This window comes from Hemibagrus wyckioides, linkage group LG10 (assembly GCF_019097595.1).
Source record: "Hemibagrus wyckioides isolate EC202008001 linkage group LG10, SWU_Hwy_1.0, whole genome shotgun sequence".
NCBI classification, from domain to species: Eukaryota; Metazoa; Chordata; class Actinopteri; order Siluriformes; family Bagridae; genus Hemibagrus; species Hemibagrus wyckioides.
This window is the reverse complement of record NC_080719.1, coordinates 6,721,525-6,743,175: the sequence shown is the minus strand read 5'-3', so window position 1 is coordinate 6,743,175 and position 21,651 is coordinate 6,721,525. Positions and strand designations below refer to the sequence as shown.

Here is a 21,651-nt window from a genome sequence, read left to right as displayed (position 1 = left end):
TAGCAATAAATTCACTTGCATGGCAGATGCCAAGTAAAACATATCATTTTGGATATGGTGATATTTATTTACTGGAATTTCAGGTAACAATTAGCCATTAAGGCCTTCTCATTAATTTGAGTCACGATGCATTTTCTTTCTTTAATGAACTAAACTGTTTCTGTCTGTTAATAAATCTTCAATATTTATAGCTGTTATTTCCAGAAATGTAACTATAAACTGTTTGGGTATAATGGGGATAAAACACTTTACTAATGTTTATTGTCCTTTAACAGCATGGCCTTCGTTTTTTAATCTTTACAGAAGTATAGTCACAAGCGAGAGGTTTGTTCCTGTGTTAAACAAAAAAGATGTCTTTTTGTAATGTACGTTTTAATAAGCGGACTGGAATTTTAATGCTTGTTAGACAGAAAAATCCCATCGGTAGCGCTGGATCATGGACTTTAAATGTCACGTTTACTGTGTTTTATTTATGACCAGGAAAACAGCATGAACAAGACACTGATTTGTGGCCTATAAATATACCGACATTAATAACCAAAGAACTGTATTTGCACTGGCATGAAAATTGAGCCCTATGTGTTAAAAAAAAGGGCAGTGGCTATAACCCCTGGACCTGATAAATAACAGATCAAATACTTATTAGAGGAGCCAAAGGAGTTGTGGTGTAGTTAATGTACACCTACCACATGTGACCCTTTCACTGAGTCTCTCTGAATGTCTTTTTTAGCAGGCTGTACCTCGGGCTGTTGCGACGTGTGTGTTTAGAAAGAAAACAGAGAGAAATGAAAAGAAACACAGTGATGAAAAACGGTCAACAGAAATATCATCAGTTCTGTACAGGCTTGAAATTCACAATGCAGAAAGATAAGAAAAAAAAGCAAAGCCAGAGAATAAAGGTAAATAATCTGAAGAGACGTAATCTGTAGAGATAAAGAAATTGGGATGAAGCGCAGGAACAAGAAGGACAGAGTTTTCAGGAAAAGTCTGATACAAACAAGTCAAAGGAAAAGACTCATGTCTAGCACGTATTCGTGTTCTGATAATACAAGACAAACTGCTGGATGATACGGTGCAAGAGATTCACAGCTAAAAGGTAATTACGGAGGAAGTAGAATTTAACACCATGTTAATAACATAACTCACTTGTAACATGCATGAAATGATCCTTATATTTCTGGTGACACTTCAGTACAGAAGGTCACATTAGAGATTTATTTATAGCTGAATTAGTGTTCTTTAAATTACATCATTCACACAAAGACACTCCCTCACCAGACGTTTTTCTCTCTGTGTTACCAATAAAGCAACAGTTCTATCTCTCTTACAAAGCACTGACACTGGGTACTCAATCCATAAATCCTCACATAATACTTTGCCCTATCAATAATTATTCGTTTTTATTTGTTCAATTAAAAAGACATTTTTAAATTCGTTTTCATGAGACTAAGATTATGTGGAGTATCCTCCTGTGAATGAGCTGTAACTACAGATACACTGATCAGACATAACATTATGACCGCTGACAGGTGAAGTGAATAACACCGATTATCTCCTCATCAAAGTTGATGTGTTAGAAGCAGGAAAAATGGCCAAGCGTAAGGATTTGAGCGAGTTTGACGAAGGACCAAATTGTGATGGCTAGACCACTGGATCAGAGCATCTCCAAAACTGCAGCTCTTGTCCACTGCAGTGGTCAGTATCTATCAAAAGTGGTCCAAGGAACAGGGTCATGGACGGCCAAGGCTCACTGATGGATGTGGGGAGGCTGGCCCATGTGATCCGATCCAACAGACGAACTACTGCTCAAATTACTGACGGATTTAATGCTGGTTCTGATAGAAAGGTGTCAGAATACACAGTGCATGAAGGGTCAGGGTTGATTTGGCAGCCAAAGGGGGATCAACACAATATTAGGCAGGTGGTCATAATGTTATGCCTGGTCAGTGTACAGTATATTGTATTGTGAATTAGCGCATTAATATAAACCTGTGAGCTGGAACTACTATCAGAACTGCTGTTTGCAAATCCTTTTAAATGACTGGAGTCTATAACTCAACACAGCTGTTGTATAATATCTAAAATATGACACTCAATACTGAAGTGAAAGCAAATATCAACTTCTGACCATCTGTTACTGCAGGGGTGTCCTGTCTTATCTGCAAAGGGCTGGTGTGGGTGCAGGTTTTCATAACAATCAAGCAGGAGTCACACTCCAGCAAGATTCGTCCTGCTTATTCAGTCGATCTTGGCTTTCAGTAGACTCAGGTGTGGCTTCTGCTTGGTTGGAATGAAACCCTGCACCCATACTCGCCCTTTCCAGATAAAACTGGACACCCCTGTGTTACTGTATCATGCACTCAGATTAAGCAATACTAACATGTTGCTTCGTAACAAAACTTGTCCTTGAAAGCTGGTTCATAACAGAAGATTTAAACATTTTTAGACTGAATAAGATTTTGCATACCTTACTTAACTTTTTAAACAGGTAAACTGGACATGGTGCCAGCTTGGGAGACAGGACAGTATGGTTTGAGGGCAGTGTGGCTCAGGTTACTGACCAGGAGGATGAGAGTTCAAATCCTAAAACACTGCTTTAGGGTCCTTGAGGTAAAGAATTACCCTGTACTGTACACAAATATATTTATGCGTATAGTGAGAATTAAAGCTGTCTCTGGCTGCATTTTTGTTATTGCTAATCTAATTCCTATGATTTAAAAGTGCAAGAGGTAATCGTTTGTCATTCCTGCTACATTTGGTAATAATTCTTCCATCAGACAAGAAAATCAAACATAGTAAATCAAAAAATATTAAACTCGTGAATCTTCCCTAAAGATCCCAGACACAGATACCACATGTTCTTCATCCATTTTAAATTGTACATTAATATTCTTTACAAATTTCCAAACCCTACAGTAGGTCTCACTGTAGCAAAAACGATCAAGCAAATATAACATTATATTATTCGGACGGAACTGCCTGGTGTTTAGGAGACATGTCTAAGTACTAGTTGGATTAGAATAGCATTAAAGTTTAGCATTGTGATGTCTTTCTGACTGATCGATGAACAAAACTAGACGTTTCCCTAAACACATGCACTAGGATGGGAATGTTTGCAAGCCCACACAACCACTCGCAGGACCACTTCCTCTATAATACTTGCAAGAAAACCACAAATAAACACATAATAACACAAAATATAAATGTGACCATGGAAAGTCCTTAAAATGCTGGAAACGGTACAATACTGCATCATTTTGGTTTGAATGATTTAGTTTAAATACTGTACTGATATCAGAAAGCATAATCAAGTGGAAAACCCACAGCAGGAACGTAACCAAATACGAATTTACTACTGATTATCAGATCTCCACTGGTGCCTATGTCTTCTTTTAGTACTTGTGTGAAAATCTGATGATGTTTTAGGTCATAATTAGGCAGAAATACACAGAAATATAAAAAGTTTCACATGAACTTTACATTAGTTCATAATTAATCTCAACTACAGGATCATTTAATCATTCTTACACAGTTATTATTTTATTTTGATCTGCCTATGATATTTTTTTAAACTAATTTCATTGGTTCTATTTCCTGTAAGATAGAAAATGACTGTATGTTGACATATTGTGACCATATGTGGTGTTATGAACTAGTGTTTTTCAGTATTTCTGAAGGCAGAGGTTTCATTAAAAATTGTCCATTTTGAAACTCGAAATAGAGAAACTGATAAACAAATTTAGACCATGTAACAGACACAGAGAGTGTCATTGAAGATACTTCAATCATATCAGAAAGATTCGGTACTAATTGTCCTAAAGGAAGGAAAACTAGAGTTTATTTCGGTAATTTGAAATTTTAGTACTGTAGCAATAAAAGAGTGCAATCCTGCCCTGAAAGCCTTTGTCTGATTCAGTCATGGACATTAATGTCTTTCCCTCGTGTGTGTAATAAAACAGTGGAGTCAGTGCTTCCATCCTCACTGACTCCCGAAGCCATAAGGGTCTCTGAGTGCTCAGACTTTACAACACCCAGCTTGCTGAGGGAATTTTATCTGCTTTTCCAGGTTTCTCTAACTGGGCCCAAATAAACCACATAATGGAACAAGCGGAGAACATTTATTTTAATGATTTCATATAAAAACAGGGCACACTGCTGTTGAAAGGAACATGCAAGCTGTGACGTACATAGGCATTTATTTACTTACCCAATTAAAATAAAACAGGAGATTAAATATTAGTGACAGTCGTGTCCTTAGTTAACCCGCATGCATGCGTCCATGATAAAAACACAGACCAGGTTGCACCAACAAAGATTTAACTTAAACCTTTATTAATTATAAGTTGTCCATAATTTTAAACTTGTTAATAAATGAATCTGAAGGATTGTATTTAAGATATAATTTAGTCACAATTTATTGCTTCATTATTTATGAATGCATCATTGACCTCTGAGGTTAAAAACAAGCTACTGTAATTAAACAAAAAATAAAATTATTATTAATAATAATAATAATAATAATAATAATAATAACTATAATAATAATAATAATAATAATAATAATAATAATAATAATAATAATAATAATAATAATAATAATAATAAAATGATACTGATAATAATAATATTTCATTAATTATCATTTTCTCTCAGAGGTTAAAAGTTATAATCCCAGATGTGCACACTGTACAAAAAACTTAAATTCACCTTGGACCAACAAACTATTAATTTACTCTAAACTATAGAATTTCATCATTGTTTGTGCAAACCATCCACCATTATTAAAATGACTGTGCTTAATTCCTGGACACGGTGCATGCTAAATGGTGAATTTGGTGACTTTAATGAACTGGACTCATGCAGCTGAGTAATTCAGAAGACAAGCTACACCACACAATATCATAGTCACCTGAGGTGGTACGATGTTGCCAGAGAACAGAGAGCTCAAATGGACAGCTTTCTCCTTTATGCTTTTTCGACGGAACTCTCTAGTGTTTTCTGTTTGCACTTTCCTCTGAAGCAGGTTGGGGAAGGAAAGAAAGAATAGGAAGAGAGCAAAAGTAAAGAACTGAAGGAAATACACGTTAAATATTAAGTGACAGAGCAATCGAGTAAGTAGGGAGGTCAGAGGAGAGAAAAGAGAGGACAGAGACCTGAGTGATCTTTTCCTCCACTCTCTGCAGACGCTGCAGCATTGCTCTCATGGTCAGTATGGCAGAGTGACATGACGAAGCGTGGTCTGCTTCTGGTTTCTCTGACTCTGATGTGGGTTTCATGTGTGTGTCAGGAGGCTTTGCGTGTGAGCGTGACTGTGGAGCGTGAGCGCTGTGAGTGAGACTTTGGCAGTCGTGCCGAGAGATGTTAAAGGGAAAGGGCAGGAGAGGAGATGAGCAGGTTGATGGTTGGAGCTGTAAACACACAGGAGGACTCAGCTGGGAGTCATTTACACTGTGAATGTACTGTGGGATCCAAAAGTCTGAGACCACGTTGAATATCTGGGATTTTTTTTTGTCATTTAAAATAGCAAATAAGCAGGATTTTATAGTTTTGAAAGATGCTCTTGAATATTTAATATTTTGCAGTGAATGTAAGTAAATGTATGATGTTGATCATGTTAACTGCTAACTAAGGACTTTTACTGAAGCACATCACTCAGATGAAAATGAAAATATTTTAAAGTTTCTACTTTTCAGTAAATTATTGCGAAATATATAGCTTGTAATGAAAATGAGAAAAGGATGCGAAGCAGAAGCATTTCCGCTAGAGCCCTCAGACTTTTGGACCTTTTCGTATGACTAGATTTTGAAGATCTACCTGTTTTTTAGGAGGTGGAGGAGGTGGGGTTTTCTTCCTGGGTTTTATGGAGAGTGGGAGTTCTGTCGGATCGTGTGATGGAGGTCTCGGAAGGCTCAGAACATTTGCGGTAAGCTGAGATTGTTAAATCGTAGGCGGTGTCAAAAAGTGAAAGCCGATGTGGTTAACAGGCCAGCAGGAAAAAAGAAAAGATTACTGGAGAGAATTTACTAGAGAAGAGAGCACAGCTTCACAGTTAGAGATAAAAACAAAGGAAAAGTGGTTTTCCAGGGAAAGCACGCTACGAAATGTGTGAACAACCTTTCAGCTCAGTATCTGAAATACTGTATTAGAGCTGATAAAACTGACTGTAGATCAGGGACTCTAAATATAGATTTAGCCAATGGTTATGACATGAAACATAACTACTTAGCATTGTTTTATTTATAGCCGTAGGTCAGGCGTGTTCTGACCTCTCAAAGTTTCGAAGAATAGTCACCTTGAAAAATCAAGTGTACAGTGGATGCACGAGTGATAGTTGGACTTTACCTGTCTACGGAGAGTACAGCTTGGAGTGCTCTCTTCAAACTTTGCCAGTAGTTGAGAGGCCATGAATTTGACTTTATTCTCTTTAATCTCCTGCTTCTCAGGTGCTGTGTTTTGACTGGAGAGGTGGTTTGCCTGACCAAAAATGGACAAAACAACAATAAGTGGCATACACTTTATTGATTATTGATTATTGATTACACTGGAGTAAACCACTAACTCTAAACTTCATCACTAACCCTACATTAACAATGCTGGAAGAAGCTGGAGAGATTCATTTTCAATTGAACTTGGTTATTTGCAGCTAAGTTTGGTGACACAAACTGGGTGGAGTTTATGCAAATGAGAAGCAAAGCAACGTGGAAAGTACACACTGGAGTGATCCTATGTTTAGGGAAGGAACATAGGAATTTTCCACATATGTGCAAGACATGGCACTGGGATTTCAGCAACATGCAACAAAGGAACATTTGTTAAGACTAACAGTGACCTTGTAATATCACAATAAAGACATTATGAAGAACTCTAAAGCTTGGAATGAAGTCGCGGTGCTTGTTGGTGCCTCTGGTCAGTGCATGTACAGTGCTAGTACAGTTAGCTGGCTTTGTTGAACTACCAACAAAGCCAGGCTTGTAACATGTAAATCAAACAATCTCCACAAGACCAAAACTAAAAGCGTCACAAGCACTTGCTTGTGAACACAAGGGTTATGGTTATGATTATTTTACGCATCTGATGTTTTTTTGGCTCTAGATATTTGTTCTAGTCGCATCCTTAGACCTGAACTAGCAGGTGATAATTGCCAGAATGAAACAACATCATATCCAGACTGCAAACACTGTTGCGTTACTACATCTATGCAATTTATACACAATCATTATTCATTTGATATAAAAGCATTTATTTATTTTGTTTAGGAATGCACCTAATTTGCGGTCAGATATGTCTCATTTATCAGGAAGACAAGCCGTGGTCAAATAGGTGAGTTTCATCCGTTCTGTAGCTTACTAAGTTGTCTATGCACTAGCTATGTGAAACCATGGCAACAACCATTTCTAGATATAAATAACCTGACCATAACAGAGCTATTTGTTCAACATAAAAGACACAATGTATGTCCTATATAAATGTTTTAACCTTATTTACCTGTTCCAAAAAACTGCAGACTGTCCTCCGTCTTCTTTTGTTAAAAGAATCATTATCTTCTACCTTTTTGTCATCCTGAAGGATAAAAAGGAAGGGAAAGCATTGAGGCACTGATAGAGACTGCTTTAACAGCTTCAAAGGACTCAGAGAACTGGATGGAGTGTGAAGAAGCTGTGAGGTCCAGCCCAAAGTAAACTGGATCAAAATGCGTTTGAAAGGAGATAAAGCCGATAAAACCGATGTGTTCTACCTTTGGGATTCGTTTTCGAGGCAGTGTGAAGCTCATTGATCTATGAATAGGTTGGGAAGCTCTTTCAGTGGATTCTTCATGATTTCCCACTGTTTCTCTTCTTGAGTCTGAAATAAAAAAATAATGACAAAAATATTTCCAGCTTAGCACGACACAGACAGTTAAGAGCAAATGGGCCGAGCCTCGTCTTAATCGAATTTACTGGAATTTTAGCCTACTGAATGGAAAGCAAAAGAAAATGCAGGGGTGAGCCCATCTGCTTTCCTCTTCAAATGCCCACTGATAAATAGGCTTTTACTTTTTTCCTGGCAAGCTTTAATGGAACCAATGATACTATGTCAACTAAAAGTATGCAATACAATATTACAGTGGTACTGGAGAATGTCATGTGACTTTTCAGAGAATGGGGAGTGCGAGGAAATAACTTGCACTGAAGCACAGATAATCTCCATAGGTACTTAATCTCCTTTATCTCTAGTGAAGTGACCTGGGCGGCCCGAGTGAAGGTGCATTCCTTTCACAGCAGACTGCGTGACATAATAAAGGTTTCATTTACAGATCCCAAAGCACCTTAATAGTTTTTAATCCTGTGATCGCATGACAATGTCACTTCCAGTTTTTTTCTTTTGTATGTTGCATTGCTGATATATGGCAACTGGTTGTGGGTGTGGCTTGTCCTGCTGTTTGAGGTTGCTTGTGTACAGTCTCCAATGCTACACTCCACTATTTTATATGCAGAAAGCTGAGGTTTGATCAGAAAGAGTAAAATTTCCATAACAGCAGTACTGAAAGTTCTTGACTTCTAAGGAATTCCCTGCAGCTAACTGACTGGATTTGTTGCTTTCATGCATCATAAGTAACGTGTGTAGAATTGACAAAGTTTTAATATTATTTGTCACTCTGCTGACATGCCCGTTCGCCTGTTGGTCATAATGTATGAAATATACATTTTAATTAAACCTGATGAAAGGATCTGCTTCTGAGAAATCTCCAATATTCCACCCACTGGAGGACAAAGGTCCATTTGGACTTTGGATTTTGTCATTTGTATGTTAACGAGAGATAAGAGTGTCTACCTGAGGATGGCAGAGGCGTTCCCCTGAAGAGCTCGTAGAATTTGGACAGGTAGGTCACCATGCTGTTCTTGTCTGGCTCTTGGCCTGATGCTAGCTCCTTGCCTGTAGTGAAGGGCTTGATGCCGAACTCCTTTTCCGCCGTGTCAAATGCCAGCTGGATATTTTTAGCAGAGTCTTCTTCATTAAGGGAATCATAATCACTAGAGCAGAAAAAGTACAAGGGATAGACATGCATAAGATGCCTTTCAGACATCTGAACGGTTTATATCAATTCAAATGCCTTTTGACTATTACACTATTTCGAATAGTGATTTTTCTTGTGTACTCACAGATTAATATTTTTGAGCAACATGTAAAACATAGTCAGAATTTTGAGGGTTAATCTAGCTAAGAGACAGACTCTCTGCTCTTGCCAGATCAGCTTTTGAGGCACACACAAAACTGGCCTTTGATAAAAGTGTGTGAAGTGTAGCACATGGCTACGCTGTCCAAACTGGCCTTGATCTGATCCCCATCATAGGCAGAAAGAGACATTTCACTGTAGAGGCCAAAATATTTTTCACGTCTCCTGCTCATGTTAGGATTTGCATGACTGCAAACTGTGTCATGTCAAGAGCTCATAAAGTGATATGAGCAATATCAGGAACTGCTCCCATCACAGAGGGAAATTTATGAGCATTTCAACAGTAAATATTTTAGACATGTTTACAGCCATGCACCGTTAAATGTGTAATGTGTGTCTGATAACCAGTGAAGTTCCACTTTGACATACTTATCTCATTCAGGTGGTCTTGGACCAGGTTATTTTCTGCACTCAAGTTGCTGAGATGCCTTACTTGACATTTATATTGCTGAATATTTCACTTCTCCCCTGATAATATTTACGAAATTGTGCAACCCTAATGCAATAACTTAGGAGCCATATCAGTCCCTGTGACGTTAAAGGTGGTGCAGTCTTACATGAGGTGTGCTCTGAAGCGGTGGATAAGAGCGCAGAAGGCCAGGCCACTGGTCCATGATGAGTTCAGGTCAGTCACACTGACGCCTCGATAGCCCTCTGTCTGCTTCTGACACCATGTCAGCAACCTGCTGGGCCTGATCTCAGATTCTGTGCCCAAACACACACACACACACACACAGAACTATGAGGCTACAGATTTGCCCTGCATCATTATAAGATAACGGGTAGATAAAAGCAAAGATTTGAATTTTTCTCAGTGTGGAGCCTGGACATGTTCTACTGATCCTATAGATATTTTAATATGAATATTGAGCATATAATATATTCATAATATATACATATGCATATAAACAAATACTTCAACAGATATAAATAGGTCCCAGACTATTCTTTACATTATTTACTTTAGAAAGGTTACCAGAATGAAACAGCATCGATCTGAGACTAGATCCCATCAGGGCAGGAATTCCACATGATATAACAAAAAGTCACAGGAAGTTTTTGCTTTCACTTCATGCGAACAAACAGGGAGCAGTGGTTCTGATTAAGCGCCTGGTTAAAGACGCATATTTTAGGAAATAGCACCGATTAAATTAGAAATTATTGTGAGCAGGTTCAAACAAATATATCTAAATAATCTGGATTAAAAATGTTTATGTACATCTCTAGTTACAACCAATTATGAACTGGATTGATGCAGAACTTTCTGGATATGATGGATATTTGGAGAACTAAACAGATACTGATTCAGTTGATGCTATTGTTTTATACCCCGAATCTAGAGTAATCCACAGGATTGTACATTTTCAGCAGAATCAGTCAGCAATCACAAGAAGTCAGCAATCAAGCTAACATCTTATGCTGAATGTCACTAAAAATGCTCTCTGAAAACCAGTGGTGGGCCGTGCATTTCACACCTAGGCCTTCACCAAATTGATTTCTTCTCCTCTGTCAGCCATTGTGAGTTAAAATATATATTTTATTAGTTTGTAGTTCGCTGCCTCTGACTACTCCAATTATCCAATGAAAGGACGGGAAATTGCTGACGTAATCGTATGCCTGCTAGATGGCCCCAGTGACGCCAGCTCAAAATCTGATTGGTTAATGGAACAATATCATTGCCACTTATTTTAAGCTATGGGTGCCTGCACTATTGATTCTGAAGGCCTTAAGGCAGATTTCTTTCACTCTGGCGACACATGATGTCAGCCACTGGCTGAAATATGATTGGATAAATACTCTTATCATAAATATACACTACTGGAAGCAGCGCAACCAAGAGAAAAGCTATGAAATGTAGAGAATAGACTATTGGGAATAATTTAATAGACATTCATGGATATATTAAATATATTAAAATGCACGTCAGTGATTCAGATAACTGCTGTTTAGGCCAGCAAAGTAGGCCTTGCTAGCCCTGATGGCCCACCACTGCTGAAAACCCAGAAAAGCTGACGGTATGAATGCTGCTAGAATACAAAGTACTTAGAACTGAGAAATAAATCTAAAATCACTAACTGGCTTGAAAGAGATTGATGACATGAATCAGGTTTGTTATCACAAAGGAAATATTTCTTCAGCACTGTAGCTTCACAGCACTACAGTAGGCCACAATTACACATTACTGTTAACTTTCCTCTGTCTACACACAGACCACCGACCCTGAAACCCGCCTCTCTGTGTGACTCCACTAATGAAAACAATCCTTAGTCTCCCAAACAATGGAGAAGCGCAGCCTCACGCCCATGCCGCTGCTCTCTGGGTGTTTTTAAAGTAGGAATGTGCTGCAGAAAGGAATTTATCTCTAAAGGGTTTCACCTTTAGCCTTTAGAGTTATCAAACATGTCTCTGTTTAGGTCTGACACAAATGTAAGAGTTTACAGAGATGAAGCTGACCTCGCCGTGCCAGATTAACTGGGCGCCGTATGGTAGCAGCTCGTTCCAAGGAGCAGGGCTTCAGTTCACCGCACATGTAGTAGTTACGGACCTGTGCATGAAAAGAATGAGAAGTGTCAAATCACTCATCAGCCTAAATATTCTTTACTCTCCATGTAGTGCTGCACATCACCTACATAAAGCTTTCATGACAACTGGCAAAAAAAACTTATTGTAGCTGGCATTAACAAACATGAGGCCTGCATTCTTCAGTTCTGACGTCAAAGTGACACAATGCTGGGTTATCACACTTTCAGAATTATGCCCTCATGCCTACTGAGTTATGCAGAAGTTATGCACATCTGGATTGTCAGTAACAAGGATCATGATGTTATGTTACGTACTATGTATGTGAATAAACGTAGACAGATAACTAATGACAGAGTTGTCATGACACTGTATTATACACTGACCAGGAATATTATTATGAACACCTGCCTAATATTGGTGTTGGTCTCCCTTTTGCTGTCAAAATAGCGCTGATCCCAACCTTTGTATCAGAACCAGCATTAACTTCTTCAGCAATCTGAGCAACAGTAGCCTGTCTGTTGGATCAGATCACACGGGCCAGCCTTCCCTCCCCATGTGCATCAGTGAACCTTTGCCACCCATGACCTTGTCGCTGGTTCACCACTGTTCCTTCCTTGGCCCACTTTTGATAGATACTGATCACTGCTGACCGGGAACACCCCACAAGAGCTGCAGTTTTGGAGATGCTCTGATCCAGTGGTCTAGCCATCACAATCTGGCCCTTGTCAAACTCACTCAAATCCTTACGCCTGCCCATTTTTCCTACTTCTAATAGGTGCCAGGATAAAGTGATAATCACTTCACCTGTCAGTGCTCATAATGTTATGCCTGATCGGTGTACATATCTGTATGCAATTATGTATATATTTCCTAGAAGAATAGAGACACTTAAAAGAATTGGCAACTTAAAAACTGATACTGACACTGACACTGTCTTTAAGGCTGTTAAGGCTGCACAGGCCTGTGTATGTTATAAAAGCCAGTTGTCATGGGGAGTTTATGCAGGCATTATGTAACCTTATGCACACCCATTAAGCAATAAAACAAAAGTCCACTGCACCTGGTGTGGTCTAACACAGTTGGAGTTGAGGTTGGGATAACGGGTTCCAGGATCTATGGTGTACTGATCAAAGTTCTTGGCGATATTTTCAGGTGTTGTTTGAGGTAGCAGTCGGTAAAGACTCTCCCTGAGGGCAGAAACGAAACCCAAGACAACCAAAGCAACAGGGTAAATTTTTTGAACATAAGATAAACATCTTTCTGGGCTTGGTTTGCAGCATACATCCATGATTTATAGTGTGTGTGTGTCTAAAGCATGCCAACCTCTCAGCTAGCACTTCCAGTGGCCCTCTGCCCTGTGCCCAGCTCTTGACCATCCAGGCTGTGTCAAAGGCCGCCAAGAAGCCACGGGCACACCCAGTACCCATGGGCCAAAAAGGCTATAAGCACAAACAGATCCGAAATGAAACAAAAAGAAAAGAAACAAAGTCACAGTAAGCAAAGCAATGCACGCGTTCTATGAGCTCACCTCCAGCAGACTATCCCCCACCAGTGCCACAAGCAGCTGATGTCCAAACCGCTCTCTGACCAGTGCTGCGTTTTCTGAGGCATACATACAGGTAAAGTCGAACATGGCTACATCCTGCTGGTCGAGGTGGTTCATGGCGTACTCCAGTGTGGGCAGCTGGTAATGCGTGGCATAGTCTGCGGCCTCCCGTGCGTAGCATAGCAGAGCCTCCTGGTTCACGTTGTCACTGCTGAGCAGAGCTTCTGTGTCGATATAATCCTACAGCACACAATTGACATCATCACATTAGCATCCTTCTGTTTTCACTTTAGAAGGAAGCCACTTGGTTAGTAATTTTCCATGCAGAAATCTAGAGTGAAACCAGTTAAGTCCCCATATATCTTAGAAAAAGAGGAAGACCCATCTTTTTTTTTTTCATGAAACCGCCAGTAGGAGTTTTATAATATTTTTGGTTAGGCTAGGAGAGACTGAAAATGCTTGGTGTTCTTCATGTTATTTCCTATTTTCTAACTGATAAATCAGAACAGATTATAAGTCAGGATGTGTTCTTGACACCTGAATAATTTGAAAATGCTTAAGTGTGTATGTGAACAAAAAGAGAGACAGGGAGAGAGAGAGATCATAAGGTAGTGAAATACGCTCTTACAATTGTTTATACCCTCATTTGCTATGTTTATAACAGCGTGTTCTCACAGTCTCTTAAACTGGCAGGACACCATAACAAAAAAGTCTGGGCGCCCTACGCCACCCGGAGCTTTCTCAAACCACTTCCTCTTCCTCTTCTACAGCCGCTACTTACGTGAATGATGACTCCTTTATCCAGAAGACTCTGCTTTTTAGCCGTCATGACGAAGTAGTGCGTGTTGTCTTTGTAGTACACAATGTTCTCCAAGTCGATGCCTGTACCAAAGACACAAGTATCAGATGCTCCATTCAAAGCGGAACGGATGTCTCGTAATAATATCGTCAATTATATAATCCCATCTTTTATATTACTTCTAAACATGATGCAGTGTGATAATAAAGAGTTCAAGGGAGGATTTACTGAGGAATTCAGCTCTAATGAAGGCTAGTCATAACAAGTATACTCTGTGTCTGTATCCATGGAAAGAGCTTACAGGGAAGAGACGTAAATTATTTTCAATATAAATATCAGTAACAGCAAATGAATTGAGCTCTGAATTATACAGTTTATAACAACAGATAACATTGACAGTCCCTTTACAGGACGCAGCAATTGCCTTCACAGTATATCATAGGATTTGTTTTGAATCTTTTCACGCCGTTGAGAAATGTCCAGTCTGTTAAAAGTGTTTGGTTGTCGCATGTGTTGTCTCTCTCACCGGTCTCCTGTTTGAGGTCCTGGAAGAACTTCTGGTTGAAGATAAAAGCCACGCCACTGATTTCCTCCACTTTGGCTTCTGCCGTGGTGTTCCTGTTAATAAAGTTGGCTGTAATGGCGATGGCCAGTTTTCCGCGGAATTCTTTCCGTCTGAAACCTGACCAAGAGTAGAGAGAGGAGAGAGGGTAAGGACGTTATTGGTTCTACCAAGGAAAAAAAAAAGAGTGCGTTTGGTTGCGTCTCATAAAATCGTATCATAAATCCTCTATACATAACATCACCTATAGATAAATTATCAGTATGCGACCAGTAGTAATAAACCATTTAGTTCAGTGGTTTCGGATGCAGAGTTTGAGCAGACATCAATGATGAAAAATACGGATAATATTTTGGGTAATTAATTTGGCATTTATATCATTTAGCCTCAAACGTTTAGGGTGTCCAGAACAAATGCATTTTAACACTGAACAGGATCGACTTCTAACATGTAAAACTGTTCAAATTTTACACTTAAGGACATTTGCTAGCTAATCTAGTTTAACTAGTACACGTTAACAAATCTAAATGATGAAGAGACGTTCAACAATGTAGAGAAGAAACATAAACAGTGTATAGTGTATTATATAATCTCTATAAAATATTTAATCCATTAAGTGTCCTTGTTGTTGGATGTGATGGCTGAAATCAGGCAAAGTGACCTAAAATGAAGCTTAGTAACTTCCTAGTAACCAAATGATTTTCAGATCATATTATGTGTCAAGCAGCTTTCATTTTATTGATTTGCCATCAATAAACTAGTTAACATTAATGATATGCAGTAGCTGGAATGTACTTTAGCTGCCTTGCTTTTAAAGCAATATTAGTTGTACGATTGTGCATGTGCCTGCCTCTCTCTCCCTGTGAGAATTAAACCTTTGAACTATTTTCTGTCACACAGATATACAGCTGATAGCTTAAAATACTTTAAGTATGATATTTATCAATTTTATTAACCTAAATCAGGTAAGGTAAATGCTGCAGAGGCTCAACACAGGCATTATACATTACTGGAGATGGATTGTACAGATCTGGATGTTTGTTTCTATGACTATCCAGCTTCACATGAGAAAGAATGACCAAACCATTTCCTATTTGCTAACACGTGCGATTCATCAGAGTTTCAACACTAGGGAAATTTTTAAAACACACGACAGGGCATATTTTCTTATATCATTTTATTGCCTGTGCATAACCTGCTGCTTTTCCCCCCACTACAAAGACCTTGTGAAAAAAGCCTAATTGTAAAGCAAGGATTTGAAAGTCAAATGTAGGTGATGGGGGGAAAAAAGCAAATGTGAAAGTGCAAGTGAGGTGCCAGCATTCCTTTAGAGAAGTAAGGAGTGAGAGGCAGTACGGTGGAGAGTGGTATTTTTCTTTTCCATCCAGGCGGAGGCATGATAATCCTACTGAAATCTAAAGCTACCTAAATCACAGGCTGGTTATTTTAGACTCTGGAAAGCTTGGCTTCACCACAAAGATATAAACGGTTTGAAGGCAAAGGACGTGGAGCTACGTAGTGGCCATGGCAGATCTCACTTGATTTAACAGAACCAAAGGAGGTGGAAACCACAGGTCTGGACTGAAATAACTGATACAGCACAGGTTGTCAACTTCCACAGCATTTCTGCATCCAGTGTGTGATTTAATGCCTTAAAGATGAGACTTGGAGCACTCATTAACCTACAACCATAAAGTTCAAACAGTCTACAGTGGCCTGTGCTCCAAAATAATGTATGACTCTCTGCAAAGTGGCTCTTGAGCCAGGTTTGCGTTTAATTACTGGCCAGTGCTGGTATGTTAATTCAAAGAGACGTCGTTCTTCCAAGCACACGCCCACGCCTGTGTCTCCAAAAGCAGCTGTGCTCTCCTCGCATGACCGTGAGGCCTCAGACAAGGATATATTTAACTTCCACCAGATTGGCAAAGCAGCCCAATTACAGCAGAGGACAAACCACAAAAGCACGTTTTTCCCCCCTCAAAGTTTCTCATAAGTGTGCAGTAAAGTAAATGGGTCATCATTTGGAGAAGCCTACGAATGACCTTATTAGGAATAAGCATCTGTTTGGGGGATAGGTAAAAAGATGACGGGTATGAGGGAAAGAATCCAACAGTCAAGCGTCATCCACTGAACAACGGCCAGCCAGCCAGCCGGCCTCAGCCCACGGCGCTATTCAGGAACTGACTCTTATCCGTTGATTTCATATTATAACCAAATGTTTAGCAAAATCCTCTGACATCATGGGCTATCGTTTTACAGAACAGTACTTGATTTTATAGCTTTGTAGCTCTCTTGGATGAAACAATCCAGCTGAAATGGCAAGGGAGTACAGCCAAGAGCAACAGCCAAGTTTATTTCAGCCAGAGTCGTTCAAGCTCCATGGCTGATAAGGAGCATGAGGCAGAGATGTCTCCTGGGTTTTGACTGAAGACTTTATTTTGTCACAGTCAAGGGTTAAAAATGTCCTGGAGCTCTATAGAGCGCTGTGGCTTGTTTACACAACTTGTCAACAAAAACAAGGCAAGGTGACATGCTATTTGTGTTTCCATGCTCCCGTATCGTATTCGAAGTTGTTTTGGTTACCCCTGGAACATTTCCTGTGTATTTATAGAACAGCGATAATTATAGCTACTTGGTTACTGTGTAAACATGCAAGATCCCATGTGCCCATTTACTTTAGTAGAGGTTAATTTAAGAGGCTTCAGACGGCTTGCATGAAGTTCGCTGCATAAAACAGACATCATTTAGATGCTAATGTACCTTCGAGGGTGTTTCGTCTCCCATCAGCCCCGACCACGACGTCGAAATCAAAGTCAGCTACAGGGTGCTCTGCCGGCCGGATCTCCGCCTTCCAACCAGGTCCTGTAATGTAAAGGCATGCACATGTGTTACAGATGTAGCGCATACATCATTGCCATCGCTTTTTTCTTATACAATAAGAATTAAAAAATAAACCCAACAGACAGAATAACTGAAACATTAATCATCATCCTAAGTGCAAATGACATCATCTGTACAGTGCATGTATCCATATCTACTTACAATTTCCACAGTTATGGTCCAGTAACAGACTGTTTTTAAAGACAACTTTAATTATCTTTTATCACCAACCCACAGGAAAGACATGGTGCTTAATTTTCATGTTATCAAGTCAAACTATGTTTATGAGCAGTGAGGAAAAGTCATTATGTATCAAGCTGATAAAACTGACTTTTTATTTTTATTTTTCGGCAGTGTTCAAGAGACTCTTGGAATTCTCAAACCCCAACAGAATATCAGGGAATGAGAAAAATAGATATTGACCAAAGGTTATGTGATTGGACAGAACTGTGTGCGTGTCTTCTCACGGCCGAGGTACAAGGTCACAGCAGCTAAAGGAACTTCGTTTAGCATGGCCTCTTGTTTTCATTAGCTGACTCATGTCTCTGATGAACAGACAGAAGAGCAGTTTAATCTACGGTCTCTGAGCAACACCATAAAAGATCCGTAAAATCACACGAAAGCATTACTTCATCTAAAAGCATGTTGTTCCTAATTACGCCGATGAGCTCAAGATCATCCATTAATAACGCAATTACATAATGAAGTAATGAGCTGTCATTCTCTTAAACAGGATAAAAACAGAGCGCTGACCCTCTTGATGCTCTGCAGCTATAAACTCATAACAATGTGGGAGGAGTCCACTGGCTAAAAACAGAGTAATTTTCCACAGGCATTAAAAATGACATTAACAGCCGTTTGTTGGTCAGTTGTCATAGCGACGGTTATGCCAGTGTTGAAGAGAAGCAGGAAGCCTTGTGTTTTGCCTTAGCATTGTCAGAGACGGAGGTGCGGACCACATGCGGACTAATGGAAAACTGACCGCTGCATGATCCAGTAGACGTAGTGCACGGCTCTGAGGCTTCCTGTTTTGTCTCACCTGCTCTGGCTGCACCCAGGACACGCCCTCAGATCTGTATTGTGTTTAGTTTCATCCGTGTCTGGTTCTGTTCTCAGCGTATTTATATTGTGCCTTGCATTTCAGTGCAAAGATATTTAATTGAGGGTGGGGGTGTGGCTTGGGTAACCTTGACATGCACTTGTCAGCAGGACAGTGTGACACTGACCAGTTCAGCAAATTGATAGTGATCTTGCAGGTTTTTGCTTTTTACTAAACCATGTCAGCCAATGCAGGTCATAGGGGTGGAGAAAAAAAAAAAAACTGATAGTGCTAATATCAACTGGGTGGGTGGTCAGATGTCCACATACATTTGTCCATGGCTGTCCATCCAATGTTATGAATTTGTAGCTTTTCACAAGTATTTCTTTTTCTACCTAGCTGAGGGGCAATATATTGTTAGAAAAGCTAAAACAGAAATCAGTTCATGATACAAATGTTTCTACTTTCAAAGTAAATGCGATGCCAGAAGTGCTTGTTCATAACCATCTAAAATTCTGTGTAAGCTTATGCCTACAGAGGTAAAAAGCCAAGTGTCCCGACTAATTATATAACAGACTTGCGGTGAAAAAATATTTTGTTTGGTTATACTGAAATGTCCAGTAAGTCAATTTCAATTCCGCTACATGACCAAATGTTCGTGGATACATGAGCATCATACTCAAATGTGCGTGTGGAACATCCCATTCCTGATTTAGTCCCCCTTTGCTGTTATAATAAGCTCCATTCTCTGGGAAGGCTTTCCAGTAGATTTTGTCTGTGGGGATTTGTCCATTCAGCTGCAATAGCATTAGTGAGGTCGGGTGAGGGAGCCTGACATGCAGTCTGCAAATTCAGTGATTCAGTGGGTTTGAGGTCAGAGCTTTGGCATTTGAGTTCCTCGAGTTCAACTTCGGAAAAACGGTGTCTTCATGGAGCTTGCTTTGTGCACGGGGGCACCGTCATGCTGAAACGGGGTTGAGCCTTTTAGCTTTAGACGTTCTACAGAACTGTGTTTCCGACTTTGAAGCAAAGTTTATGAAAGGGTCACATATAGGTGTGACACATATAGGTCAGGTGTATATAATACATGTGGAATTCTGGGATTTTAGTTGTTTGTGGGATTTTTACAATGACTCTAAGCCTCTAATAAACTTTTGCACACACCCTACTAGCTGTGTCTGCCATGTTCCATGCAAATGAGAACTAAATCAAATAACCATCATTGTGGTAATTCTTGTAACTCTGCCTCATTTTTCTATAGAAATTGTGCAAAAATAGGAATAGCAGGTCCTGATTTAATAGAGTGGATGAACAGAAAAGGTTGCTAGATTATCTTTTGAAAGTCTTCTCTATACAGTCAGAGTGCTTTGAAGTGTTGATGATGTTGAACCAGTTGGGCAGGACGGTGGTGCGTCGGGTTTTGTTGTGGTCAGGAAAGGATGAACTCACCCTCGTTTTCCTGGTCTTCTGGAGGCTCCAGAAGCTTTACAAACTCCACATTGATGTGAAACTCAACCCCCAACAGCAGAGCGATCTTCAGGAGCATGAGCTGGAGCTGCCGAATACCTGAAGAAGATAATCAGCACAAGAATGCTTAGCTCTTGTAACCCAGGCCTGGAAGCCTTGATTAAAACTTCATCTTTAACCTTTATCGAAGAATCGGCTGTTTTAACAGATCAGAAAGCAAGCACAAAAGAGGAAGGGCTTGCAACAAAAAAAAAAAGGCGAACAGAGAACTGGAGCGTTACTTCCCCATAAAACATGAACTTCTGTTGCACTAGGAAAATAGAGTATATTATGTACATAATGACTAAAAAAAGTTAAGAGATCTGCATACATAGAGATTACTCAATACTCACTGATATGGTCTATGGCACCTGCACAGAACTTGCCATAAAACTTCTTAGCCCCCAGGCCTCGGAGGTCATGGATGGTGAAGGGCCATAGGTGCAGAACATTGTTTCTGGAAAACGTGTCTCTTTTCTCGATCACCACTACTTTGGCACCAAGGAAAGCCAGTTCTATAGCAGTACGCAGGCCACAGGGTCCTCCTCCGATTATTAAGCACTGCAAATATTAACAGCAAATAAACACTCAAGAAAGGGACGGACAAAGGTGTGATAATATAATAACACAGCATGTACAACACCACCAGACAAATTCTAAATGACTTAATTAAAAGGCATCAATTAACAAAAGATTGTGGATATATTTTGAACTATGTTCACTATTTATAATTAATTTCATTATTAATAAATAAATTTAACAAGCACTTTATTAACCTGACTTATGTAAGGAATAAAACAGATGTACAGATATTCTGACTTTCCTTTTTTATTCAACAGCAAGTTTGCTAATGAATGCCAGCTTGTACTTTTTTTTTTATCAATTTATAGCTTTTTTTGTATTTATTTGGGATTTGAGCCATTAAGCAGGGTTAAGGGCCTCGCTGAAGGGCCCAGCAGCAGCAGCAGTCTGGTGGTCCTGGGATTTCAACTCCCTCTGATCAGAAGTCCAAAGCCTTAACCACTTTACACTGGAATGTCTGCTAAACAAGTCAGTTCCTGTTATCACTCACATCACAGCAGCTACAAACAGTCGTTCCGTCATCGGCCTGCCTTTCTTTCACTCTCTTGTCACAACTTGATACGTTACTGAGAATCTGGAGAGATTCTCTGATGGAAAACTTCAATTCCATTTCCGTGATGGAAAACGTAAAGCAGCATTGTTATCTCTGACTGTTACAAAAAGCGCGGAAACTGGAGGCTCATTCACAACGCCATTAGAACTAGCGCATTGATATAACCCTAACTACTGTCAGAAATTCATCAACACCTTCTGCCCTGACAGCATTGGGCCTTATTATAAATTAACAGTAAATATCAGTGTAAATTTTCACTGTTTAGTCTTCACACTTAAAAATAAAAGCAAACATTAAGGCATTCGCTTATATTGGTGGGTACTGAAAACTATTGGTAGCCCAATTTATATATAAAGATATCAAATAGCTGAAAAAACTAGGGATGATAATGTTTACAATAGCACTACAAAGCGGAAGAGGCTCATGTGTCATCATTTCCACATTAAA

General features: G+C 39.5%; 1 protein-coding gene across 6 annotated transcripts in view; it reads right to left on the bottom strand.

The window, feature by feature from the left end:
• Positions 1 to 21,651, bottom strand: part of mical2a (microtubule associated monooxygenase, calponin and LIM domain containing 2a) — a 51,998-nt gene that overhangs the window by 7,864 nt on the left and 22,483 nt on the right. For 2 of the 6 annotated variants that reach the window (XM_058400806.1, XM_058400808.1), the window contains exons 3-19: positions 20,423 to 20,630; positions 20,013 to 20,129; positions 17,405 to 17,506; positions 14,609 to 14,764; positions 14,065 to 14,165; positions 13,266 to 13,523; positions 13,061 to 13,176; positions 12,798 to 12,924; positions 11,669 to 11,759; positions 9,772 to 9,919; positions 8,812 to 9,011; positions 7,736 to 7,842; positions 7,486 to 7,560; positions 6,343 to 6,474; positions 5,815 to 5,928; positions 5,154 to 5,408; positions 4,910 to 5,014 (exon numbers count right to left, since the gene is read on the bottom strand). In XM_058400806.1, the coding sequence (XP_058256789.1) occupies positions 4,910 to 5,014; positions 5,154 to 5,408; positions 5,815 to 5,928; positions 6,343 to 6,474; positions 7,486 to 7,560; positions 7,736 to 7,842; positions 8,812 to 9,011; positions 9,772 to 9,919; positions 11,669 to 11,759; positions 12,798 to 12,924; positions 13,061 to 13,176; positions 13,266 to 13,523; positions 14,065 to 14,165; positions 14,609 to 14,764; positions 17,405 to 17,506; positions 20,013 to 20,129; positions 20,423 to 20,630 (2,412 nt within the window). Of the gene's footprint in view, positions 1 to 686; positions 747 to 4,909; positions 5,015 to 5,153; positions 5,409 to 5,814; positions 5,929 to 6,342; positions 6,475 to 7,485; positions 7,561 to 7,735; positions 7,843 to 8,811; positions 9,012 to 9,771; positions 9,920 to 11,668; positions 11,760 to 12,797; positions 12,925 to 13,060; positions 13,177 to 13,265; positions 13,524 to 14,064; positions 14,166 to 14,608; positions 14,765 to 17,404; positions 17,507 to 20,012; positions 20,130 to 20,422; positions 20,631 to 21,651 lie in introns of all 6 variants that reach the window. The other 4 variants (XM_058400805.1, XM_058400807.1, XM_058400809.1 and 1 more) reach the window with 4 other exon arrangements.